This window comes from Taudactylus pleione, unplaced genomic scaffold, assembly GCF_031769625.1.
Source record: "Taudactylus pleione unplaced genomic scaffold, aTauple2 ptg000262l, whole genome shotgun sequence".
Taxonomy (NCBI): domain Eukaryota; kingdom Metazoa; phylum Chordata; class Amphibia; order Anura; family Myobatrachidae; genus Taudactylus; species Taudactylus pleione.
The window spans coordinates 1,982,230-1,994,665 of NW_028284664.1; the positions used below are offsets into that span (position 1 = coordinate 1,982,230).

The following is a 12,436-nucleotide window of genomic DNA, read 5'->3' on the forward strand; positions in this document are numbered from 1 at the left end:
TCATTTCTCCCCACGCTTTCTCATTTCTCCCCACACTTTCCCATTTCTCCCCACGCGTTCCCAGTTCTCCCCACGCGTTCCCAGTTCTCCCCACGCTTTCCCAGTTCTCACCACGCTTTCTCAGTTCTCCCCACGCTTTCTCATTTCTCACCACGCTTTCTCATCTCTCCCCACGCTTTCCCATTTCTCACCACGCTTTCCCATTTCTCACCACGCATTCCCATTTCTCACCACACATTCTCATTTTTTAAATTGCCGATCACCCCTTGTTATCAGGGTAAAGAGAAACGTGTAATAGTACAAAAACCTTAACATGCATCAAGCAAACAAAACTTTATGTAGTTGTATAAATAATAGCATCAGTACAAATGATGTGTGTGCAATTGCTGCAAATAATAGATCTATATCTCTTTGGGGTGGGCATGGTATAACTTTGAGGTGGGCACTGACATAAATGACGACTATTGGCCTAAGCGTCATTGTGGGGGAGATATATCAAACCTCCTAAAGATTGGAGAAGTTACCCTAGCAACAAATCTGCTTCTAGCTATCATATGTCAAGTACATTGTATAAATGATATGTAGAAGGTGATTGGTTGCTATGGACACCCTTTCCGCTACTTCACTCTTTAGGTGGCTTGATACAGCTCCCCCTTTGTTAAACCTATAACGAGCCTCAATTTAAATGCATTAATAGAACCGAATGCTCAGGACTTAGAAAAAAAAAATGAATTATTCAGGATACTAACATTTTGAATACTTAATGACTCTTTAACACAACATAAAGGTTCATTCTATAACTGAAATGTTTATTTGTTAATGAAATATTTGTATGCTTTTTTTTTTTTTATACATACACAGTAGGAGCTTCACATATGTTTCCTATAGATCCACTGAGATGGATTCTCATGTACCTGTATTAACCAGAGGGCATCTTCTCCAGCATATAAACTGTTCATTCAGTGAGAATTAAATAAATTACTCTGAGTCTTCAGTTCTGCCCAGATGTTAGCCTAAAGCTCCCGGCTGCTTGATTGGCAAAGCTGTGCTGCCAATCACCAGACCTTGCTCTGCCTGTGGGCTTGTCAGTCATCTGTCTGACACTTGGGAATACTAAGGACACCTTGGAACTTTGATTTCCACCCGAGCGTTCAGCTTAAAGACTGTTTGTAATTAAGAGAACACAATTTAATCATTTTTAATAAGACTTTTACAGCTGGGGTCAAGTTGTGTATTTAGCCAGTCACAATGGCAGAGAAAATTGTTTTCATTTGCACAATGAAATACTGGAAAAGTCTTCTGTATTGCCTTATTCATGTGATTGTGCGCCTTCCGCCTCTAGTGGTACTGCAGCTCCCTTGTGCCAGCGATTATTATAGATTAACTATAATAATTATGCTGGAGGACAAATCTTATATAGTGTGTGTAACTGAGCTTTGGTTAGATGAATTTCATGACTGGGTGGTGAATTAGGAATGACATTGGCCCAAATAGGCATCAGCAAGAACATATAGATTTAGCCACTAGATTTAAAATAACAATAATTTAAAAGGCAAAACCAGGTTGGTTTTACAATTTTAAATTATTGGCACTTAAAATCTAGCGCAGTGGTTAACCAACTTTCTTGAATCACGGCACCCTAGAGCATTAGCATTTTTTTTACGGCACCCCTAGGTGGTTCTTATTGAGAAATTCCGAAAACCATATTAAATTAAGTAACTTGTGCTGACCTGTCACCCTTAGTGTCAGTTATGAGCTGGTCAGCAGGGTTGTACTTCTGCTTGTCCACATGTTTTATGTTTCCCAGCCACCAGCACTGGTCTTGCCTATCGCATTGACCATAGATAAATTGATTTGGTCCTGGACCACCAGCCCGTGGCACCCCTGCATGTGCCCGGCACCGAGTTTGGGAACCACTGATCTAGCGGCTAAATGGCTGAGGATTTAGGAGGGAAAAGATAAATGGGGAAATGCTTTTTCATGTATGCAAAAACCTGTTTAAGACCTGCCCAGAGGTGAAGTATCTGTGAAGATTTTGACATTGGGATCTATTAATTATTAATCGCGATGGAGGCCCCAACTAGTATCTGACTCGTCGTGAGTAGCATAGTCAGATCCGGAACTACCGGTGCGATGATGGCTGCTCTGAAAGGCATGTGTCACCGTAAGCCCTAGCACCTATACTTTCACCGCTGTTTAGTTTACACAGCTCAGTGTGAATCAGCAGCGTTACTGCACAACGGAGTGGTGTAGAGGGTTTGCTCTTCGCAACTCGGACCTCGTTTTCAAAGGAAGTAATGGGGTCTCCGCAAATTAATGGCATCTGCAGGTTTCAAACTTTCAGTTTTTGGAGCTTGATGAATTTATGTCCCCATACCAGTGGTCGAAGTGGGGCGGTATACGGCGGTATGACATACCGCCACTTCCCGACCCCACTTCATTTTAACCGCAGAAAAGAATGCACCAGCGCTGGGATGCAGTATGGCATCCCAGCGCTGGAACAGCGGCGGAAATGTGTAGAGATGTGTCCCGCAGGGGACACATCTCGATCTGCGGCAGCGGACACGCTGGCATGTAGCCGGGACAAAGCATCCGGCCGCCAGCACACGCTGGCTGCCAGCCAATCGCAAGGCTCGCGGCTGCAAGCCAATCACGGGGCTCGCAGCCGCCAGCCAATCACAGGGCTCGCGGCAGGCAGCCAATCACAGGGCTCGTGGCCGCCAGCCAATGAGAAGCTGCCAAGTGGCAGCTTCTCATTGGCTCGCACAACTGCACCAGCAACGTGGGACCTGGTGCTCCTGAGTCCTGGCAGCTCCGTTCCAGCAGCGCACTGAGCGCAGGACAGAGGTAAGTAGTGAGAGGGAATAGAGAGAGGGGATGATGTGAGAGGGAATAGAGAGAGGGGCAGACAGAGGGAGGCAGGCAGTTAGTATTGTAGGGGGTGACAGAGAGGAAATTAGTGAGAAGGGCAGGGTGTGAGAGAGGGGAGCAGGCAGGGAGAGTGGGGGGGGGAGATTTACAATGGGGTGTTATGGAAGCAGGGGCCCAAGGAGAGGGGGGGGGAAGAGATTCATTCACCATACCCCCACCTCTAAATTCCCACTTCGAGCACTGCCCCATACTATTGTATGGGGACATAAAGCTTCAGCGAGATCTCCTGTGGGGTTGGGTGTGGGATCCAAGCGGTCAGAATCTCGACACTGGCATCCCGACAGAGTTAGGATACCAATACCTGACTGTCAGTGTCCTAACCCTCCCTCCCCGCTGCCTAAGCCTAACCTCCCCTCCTAGTGCCTAAACCTGTATAAGCCAAAACCTAACCCTCCTCCCTTAGTGCCTAACCATAACTCTTCCCCTAGATTCTAAGCGCCGGCATCCCGACTGTCTCTTATGACCGCATACCCTCCTTTGTTACATACCTATACACAGAGAATAGCCCTGGTTACTCCAATGTGCGATATAGACATGGGATGTAAGATTTGTGTGTCTATATAAATGATCAGTAGGAATAACTATCTCATCTAGTCCTAAGGTGCGCTGTCTTGGAGTTATCCTGGACTCATCCCTCTCCTTCAAACCACATATCCAGAACCTTTCACAGTCCTGTCGTTTCCATCTCAAAAATATTTCTAAGATCAGACCCTATCTCACCCAGGATGCTACTAAAACCCTCATACACTCACTGGTCATCTCCAGATTGGACTATTGTAACCTCCTATCTGGCCTCCCCAAATCCCATCTCTCTCCTCTCCAGTCTATCCTTAATGCTGCTGCTCGGCTCATCTTCCTCTCCAAACATTCTGCATCTGCCTCCCCTCTCCTACAAGCCCTACACTGGCTCCCCTTCCCTTTCAGAGTCCAATTTAAGGTTCTCACGCTCGCTCACAAAGCCCTCACCCAATCTTCTCCCATATACATCTCTGATCTCATCTCCCTTCACGCTCCTCTCTGCCCTCTTCGCTCAACTAATGCACGCCGCCTTTCATGCCAGCTGATTACTTCCTCCCACTCCCGCCTCCAAGATTTTGCCCGCACTGCTCCCCACCTCTGGAACTCTCTCCCACTCCGCATCAGACTCTCCACCTGTTTGCAATCCTTCAAACGGGCTCTCAAGACCCACTACTTCATCAAAGCCTTCCAGCTATCATTCTAACTCCTTGCTACATGCTCCTTCGTCCCCATCTGTGTCAACCCAGTTTGTCTTCCCCCACCTTTTTAGAATGTAAGCTCTCACGAGCAGGGCCATCTACCCTCTTGTGCTTCTCCTTACTATAGTGTAATTTACGTCTTACTCACCACTAGGGCACCTAACACTTGGTTGCTTATGCTCTGTTACTTATCTGGGTGATATGGTCACTAATGTAGCAATATATATTATCCATGTCCAGTATTGTATTGTTCTGTAAGTCACTTCTATACAATTTGTTTTTGTACTTTGTAAGGCGCTGCGGAACACTTGTGGCGCCATATAAATAAATGATAATAATAATAATAATAATCCCCCACTACAGTCCTTTTACCTCTGTTTCATTAAACCATTTTTTAAGGGAACTAGAAAAACAGGTGCAGAGTTTAATCTGCTCAGAGGAATATCAGAACTTGTCATTTGGAGAGACAGCTCCTAAATACAAACACAAATGTTGATATTTTGAAGTTTAAAATATATTTTAGATATCGTTGTACATAATGAGTGGCAACAATATTTTTGTGAGTAAAAGGCAACCACTGTGACTAAGTGCAACAATTGTGCAGGTGATAAAGGGAAACAATAGCGAATGTGAATTGGTAAGGGGCCAATAATCCAATATCAAATTAGAAAAAATGTCTCAACATTTCTCCAAAGGAAATCAGGTTAGCGAAAGACTGAAGCTGAAAACAAATTGCTAACCCCAAAATGGACAAAAAGAGTACGAAAAATAAAATTGATAATATTGGGCCACTAAATAATAAACTAACAAATTAATTGTAGTGGATAAAGTGAAAACTGATCTTTTCAAAAAATTCCAGGAAACATGTTGTTTAGCAATAGCCTCTAGACGTTATGTGTGACTTGTCACAAAAGGAAACGTAGTTACACCAAAACCAAATGAAGACTGCTAAATGAGATGTGGCATCTACCCATGTGTGCTAAAGGAAATCAGTCCAATCCTTTATAGACCCCTATTTCTTATATATTATTAGATTTATCTGATCATCCGTCCATCCAGGGGCGTAACTAGGTGTTTTAAGGCCCCATAGTAAAAGTTTGTGAAGGCCCCAATGTACCACTTAATGGTGAAAAATGTGTATAATACATGTAACTTTGACAAGGAAGATGGGCCCCCCTCAGCTCTGGGCCGCATTCCAGCTGTACCCCTTGCACCTAGGGTGCTTACGCCTATGCATCCATCCATCCTTCTAATATTAGTTATTATTATTATCATTTATTTATATGGCGCCACAAGTGTTCCGCAGCGCCTTACATAGTACAAAAACAGATAAGTAACCAGCGACTTACAGTACTATACAAAGCAGGACATGGATAATAAACATTGCTATATTAGCGACCTTTACACCCACATAAGCAGCCGAGTGTTGGTTGCCCTAGTGGGGAGTAAGAGATAAATGAAAATACAGTAGGGAGGACCACAAGAGGGTAGAGGGCCCTGCTCGAAAGAGCTTACATTCTAAAAGGGAGGGGTAGACAAACAGGAGTGACACAGATGGGGTAGGTGGGGAGAAAGGAAGCTGTAGCAGCAAGTTAGGATGAGAGCTGGGTGGGTCTTAAGAGCTAGTTGCCCTCATTCCTAATTTTCAGGGACAGCTCCAGGTGTGAAGGTCTATTCCTTATGAATATCATTCCTGTTTAATTTTGACCGACCCGACCATTTCATTTTTTCCTCATGTCCAATGCTGTTTTACCTTCTACCCTTGTCCTCAGTACTTTGTAAGTTTATATTTATTAATCAGAAGAGCATTAAACAATAACATATATGCTAATGAAAGTCAGCCGACTTGCCGTGGTGTTGTTCTAGGTCCTTGTTTTGTGCTTAACGTACTTACAGTGCATCCGGAAAGTATTCACAGCGCTTCACTTTTTCCACATTTTGTTATGTTACAGCCTTATTCCAATATGGAATAAATTCCTTTTTGTCCTCAAAATTCTACACACAATACTCCATAATGACAACGTATAAAAAGTTTTTTTGAGATTTTGCAAATCACATGTACATAAGTATTCACAGCCTTTGTCATGAAGCTCAAAATTGAGCTCAGGTGCATCCTGTTTCCACTGATCATCCTTGAGATGTTCCTACAGCTTAATTGGAGTCCACCTGTGGTAAAATCAGTTGACTGGACATGATTTTGAAAGGCATACACCTGTCTATATAAGGTCCCACACTTGGCAGTGCATGTCAGATCACAATCCAAGCATGAAGTCCAAGGAATTGTGTGTAGACCTCCGAGACAGGATTATCTCGAGGCACAAATCTGGGGGAGGATACAGAAAACTATCTCCCCAATGAGCACAGTGGCCTCCATCATCTGTAAATGAAAGAAGTTCGGAACCACCAGGACCCTTCCTATAGTTGGCTGGCCGTCTAAACTGAGCGAACAGGGGACAAGGGCCCTAGTCAGGGAGGTGACCAAGAACCTGATGGTCACTCTGTCAGAGCTACAGCATTTCTCTGTGGAGAGAGGAGAACCTTCCAGAAGGACAACCATCTCTGCAGCAATCCACCAATCAGGCCTGGTAGAGTGGCCAGACGGAAGCCACTCCTTAGTAAAAAGCACATGGCAGCCTGCCCGGAGTTTGCCAAAATGCACCTGAAAGACTCTCAGACAATGAGAAACAAAATGCCCTGGTCTGATGAGACAAAGATTGAACTCTCTGGTGTGAATGCCAGACATTATGTTTGGAGGAAACCAGGCACCGCTCACCATCAGGCCAATACCATCCCTACAGTGAAGCATGGTGGTGGATGCATCATGCTGTGGGGATGTTTTTCAGCGGCAGGAACTGGGAGACTAGTCAGGATAGAGGGAAAGATGAATGCAGCAATGTACAGAGACATCCTGGATGAAAACCTGCTCCAGAGCGCTCTTGACCTTAGACTGGGGCGACGGTTCATCTTTCAGCAGGACAATGACCCTAAGCACACAGCCAAGATATCAAAGGATTGGCTTCAGGACAACTCTGTGAATGTCCTTGAGTGACCCAGCCAGAGCCCAGACTTGAATCCGATTGATCATCTCTGGAGAGATCTGAAAATGGCTGTGCACCGACGCTTCCCATCCAACCTGATGGAGCTTGAGAGGTGCTACAAAGAGGAATGGGCGAAACTGCCCAAAGATAGGTGTGCCAAGTTTGTGACATCATTTTCAAAAAGACTTGAGGCTGTAATTGCTGCCAAAGGTGCATCAATAAAGTATTGAGCAAAGGCTGTGAATACTTATGTACATGTGATTTCTTAGTTTTTGTTTTTTAAATTAAATTTGCAAAAATCTCAAAAAAAAACTTTTTACACGTTGTCATTATGGGGTATTGTGTGTAGAATTTTGAGGACAAAAATTAATTATTCCATTTTGGAATAAGGCTGTAACATAACAAAATGTGGAAAAAGTGAAGCGCTGTGAATACTTTCCGGATGCACTGTATATGCTACAGAATAGCAACAAAGTGTCTCTAAACTAAAGTGTTTGTCTTCTTCACCCAACAAGGCTAAATATAAACTTATATTTTCATACACATGAGATACAAGCACCCAGTGCAGTATAATACATAAATAACCATCTGCCAATCATCACCTGCCTAAAATGCTAATAGGCAGGTGCAATGCTAGCCCATCATTGTATTGCATGAATTACATATGTACATTACAGATTTGAACCCCTATTGACTTTTATATTCGGTAATGACCTGATTATTTTTGCTAGTATGAATATGTGTGTGTGTGTACGAGACTATATATTTTGGGCTTTTTATCTCAAGTACCTGAAACGGAAACCAATAGCTTTATTTATATGCTTACTTCTTCTTACCTTTCCGCTATACCTGCATTGTTATACTTATAATGTGTCAAACAGAATGACAGTCAGCCCCAAATAGTGGTGAACTTTAATATTTTAGCAACACATGGAATCGCCACTAGGTGTCAGAATTGATTTACTGTTCACAAACATGTAGTGGCAGCTATGTTGCTGTACATGTCATGGCATTACAAGACATTTGGATGAGTGAATAATGCAGTGTTACTTAATGTGTGCAGAATGATAATAGGAAGTACAGCAGAATTAAATCATGGCAGGGTGTCACAGGCTGTCTTGATCTGCTCTGCTGTATGGTGTGTGATTGATTGAGACATATCTTCATCATTTATATATTTCAATATGATTTCAGGATAGGGGCCTAACCTTTGCTGGCAGCTCATGTTATTGCGATTCCAGCAATACTCAACTATTTTAGAAGGTTACAATTACATCTCACATGGGTGGAGCAGTTCTGTCACAATTAAGACCTAAATGCTTGCATTTCTAGAGAGTTCCCAGAATTTCATTAAAGGAAATGACCACATTTTAATATGTATTCATTTAAAAAAAAAAAACTTTCTACACTAGACCCCTTTCACCGAAAAGGACCTCTCTAAAGTGTGCGTGGGTGCATGTAAATGTGCGTGGGTGCATGTAAATGTGTGTGTTTATGGATATGTGTGTGTGTGTGTGTGTATATGTACGTACATATATATATATAAAATGTGTGTGTGTGTTTATGTACAGCATGTGTATGTATATATAATGGTGTTCACTTTAAGTCCGGTGCCAGACCTAGAAAGGGCACTGTAGCGCGCCCCAAAAAAACTGCCCTCTTTTCATTACTCTTGGGGGCATGCCAGGCACTTACGGACATGCCGGGCTGCCCCCAAGCTCTCCTCACTGAATATTCACCATCAGTCAGTATGTGGCCCAGAAGTTGATTGACAGCATGCCAGGGTGAATTGCAGAGGTCTTGAAAACGAAAGGTCAACACTGCAAATATTGACTCTTTGCATAAACGTAATGTAATTGTCAATAAAAGCCTTTGACACTTATGAAATGCTTGTAATTTTACTTCAGTATACCAAAGTAACATCTGACAAGGTTCAAGCAACTGACGTGTTTTTTTATATAACCATATGTAATAAAGCAACCACCATGTGTGTGTGTATAGTAAAGTGCAACAGTGTACAAATGTGTTATTCAATATAATACCAATAAATAAATAAAGATTATCAATCCAAAATACAAAAGTGTAATAATAAGATCAAATACCCATAAATTAAGATAAAAATTTTAACAATTTATTCTTACATATAATAGACACAAATTGATGTAGAAACCGTCAATAATCAGTGATATTCAATTAAACCCTAGAGGGCAACCACTTAATCTGCATATAAATGTACAAAAGTGCCACGTGCTGTGCAAAATCACATAGTTATCATATGTTGTCCACTATAACTAAGGTAGTAAGCAGCAATCAATATTAATTCATAGCACAACAGGATTAAAAGCAGAAAAAGGTAATTTTAAAAACAATAAGTTTTTCTAAAAAGTCAATGCTTATCTGTATAAGGTGTAAGTAGTTTATGAGGCAAGAGGAGCAGTTTTCCCAATGCGTTTCATCCACCTAGGAATTCATCAAGGAGTGTGGACATTCTGATATTTCATACCACACCCATAATTTTTTACTCCATTTAGACTAAATAATCACTTGCAATATCTAATTTCCATGAAAAGTTGTTGTTTGCTCCTGGAGCCCTAACTGAAGAATCGGAATCTTTCATCCCTTGGATTTGGTTGGTTAGTGGCATGACTAGCTATGACGAGCTATAGGGCATTAGTGCCTAGTGGATTGGAGCATGGGATCAGCCCGTGGCCCGTGGCTGCTCCCACTGTGTGTAGGAGAAGAGCGCACTTTACACCAAGTTGTCCATTTGGTGGTACTGCCCAGCGATCGCTCCTTTTTGGAACATGGTACATCCGATTTATAAAAGATATACAGATCTTCCTCTCCTGTGTGAGAGCTGACTTTTTTCAGTAATTGGATCTAAGATCCACAGGAACTAGATCGACATTTAATTGGTCGACACCAGTTGGTCAAACTGCCGACTGACAAAAAGTCGACAGTGCAGAAGGTTAATAGGGTTAAAAGGTGCATGAAGGAAGGGTTAGGGTTAGGCACTGGGGGAGAGGGTTTAGCTGGGTACACACTAAACGATGTGTGTACCCAGCGATGCGACTGATGTTAGACAATTTAGTGCCCGACTGCCTGATATTTCGGCCCCTGTAGCATCCCGCTGTATGGGGTCTTCAGTGGCATCATCAGATTGAGCTGCATGTAGGGCTGAGTTGATGTTGCGGCTGACGGCCCCACGGAACGCGCAATGACCGACATAGTGGGAACACACTGCATGATTTTAACGATTTATCATTCCGATCCGTCGGAACTGGGCAAATCGTTCAAAATATTGTTAAATGTGTACCCAGTTACCCCTTAGGCACTAAGGGGAGGGTTATGATTAGGGTTAAATTACAAAAAAAAAAGTGTAGATTATTTGAACCTGTCTACCTTTTAACCCTGTCGACCTTCTGCACAGTTGACCATTTGTCAGTCAACCTTTTGTCCATGTCGACCTTTTGACTGTTGACCTAATTACTGTCGATCCATTACACCACACCCACTTTTTCCACAATTCCCACACCAGAGATTGTCTTATGATGATCTGAGCCATTGGCAGTCACAGTTCTGCTCACAGCAAGCCTATACCCCAGCGCCATCAAGCTGCTTGCATTTCCCAGTTTACAGAGGCGCTTTAAAAAGGTTCTCTACTTGATGCATACCATGAAACAAACTCTTGCTTTGGATTCCAGGTAGTCTTATCTTCTACAAGTTTATAGTTTACCTCTCACCTACACACAGTAAATGCAGCCAGTTTGTATGCTAAACCTACATTAATGAGAATGTACGAGAGCTGGAAGTACCTCAGCAATGTCAGTAGTCACTAGTGAATTGATAGGCTGCATTGGTTTTGCATATAAAATGGCTGCCTCTACTATTTGTAGACTGCAGCAGTCACATTAAATGTACATTTTCAGACTATCTTCCTTAGGATTAAAGAAAACAATGGTTTGCAGACATCTTTATACACATTTTAAACTCCTTACATTCTTAGTTTAAAAATGTTTACATATATAAAGCTCTCATAAAAATTAAAAGTTGCTTACTAAGGTTTTTTTGCTCGACTTTTATGTACATAAGTCAATATATTCAGTTTTACTTTTGAAATATGTTTGTAAAGACACTTTTTCATAATTACAAAGTCATAACTGTGGAGCATTTTATGTACTGAAATGATCGTAAAAATCATCTAGTTATATAAAACCTGTCATGGAAATAACTTTATTAAGGCATTAAGGAAGATGTTCTAAATATTTTGTGGTCATCATCATTTTTGTTGTCAACAGATCAAATCCAAGCAATGAAGACCTAAGAAGATAAAGCGTTTCACACGCCACCACGTTGCATACACTTGGACCAAAAGAAGTGCTAATTTACTATTCTTAGTTTACAAGGTCAGAGAAGGTCATCCATTATTTAGCGATCAGGTACAAATTTGTAAAGCAAACCTATTACGGCAAATAATGAGTACGTGAGTTTTTTATTTATCTTTTTACGTGCTCTGTTACATCAGTGAAATAAAATGTGTCCGATTTATAAATAATACAAAGTAGTGGGATCACGTTTTAATTTATTAATTTATTCACCTTCGTTGTACTTCAAAAGTACTGTAAAATATTCATAGTTTACATTTTGTATTTTAGAACTGAAAAGAAATGTGAGCGAGTGTTTAAGCAATATTACAAATGGATGATTATATTTGTGGATTGATTTTATTAACTGTGATTCAATAAATAAAACCTATTCAAAGTTTGTAATGGAGTAATGTTATTTGCATGTTTTTTTTTTCTCTTAAAATAGAATCAAATCTGAAATAAATCATTTGACATGTTGTATAGGAGAGTCAGGTTTACAGGAGTGTTTTACTTGTATGTTGAAACATCTTATGCTCAGGAACATAGCCAGAATCGAGCATTTAATTCCCTCAGAAGATTTGCCTAAAGTCATACATGCATTTATATCATCACACCTAGACTACTGCAACGCCCTCTACCTGGGTCTCCCAGCAAAAGAATTGCACCACTTGCAGATGGTACAAAACGCAGTTGCCAGGCTATTAACCAACCAGCCCCGTTCCCGCCACATAACACCCATTCTCTACTCCCTTCGCTGGCTGCCTGTCAGATGGCGAATTGTTTTCAAGATTGGCTTACTAACTTACAAAGCCCTAAATGACCATGGCCCGAGGTACCTGAAGCAGCTTCTGATTCCAAACCGTCCCTCTCGATTACTGCGATC

At 41.7% G+C, this 12,436-nt stretch overlaps 1 protein-coding gene across 4 annotated transcripts in view; it reads left to right on the plus strand.

Moving 5' to 3' along the window:
• ARL6 (ARF like GTPase 6) overlaps nt 1-11,918 on the plus strand; it is a 95,359-nt gene extending 83,441 nt beyond the window's left edge. For all 4 annotated transcript variants that reach the window (XM_088481071.1, XM_088481069.1, XM_088481068.1 and 1 more), the window contains exon 8: nt 11,485-11,918. In XM_088481071.1, coding sequence (XP_088337197.1) covers nt 11,485-11,510 — 26 coding nt within the window. In that variant the 3' untranslated portion in view covers nt 11,511-11,918. The remainder of the gene's footprint in view (nt 1-11,484) is intronic.
• The last annotated feature ends 518 nt before the right edge of the window (nt 11,919-12,436 follow it).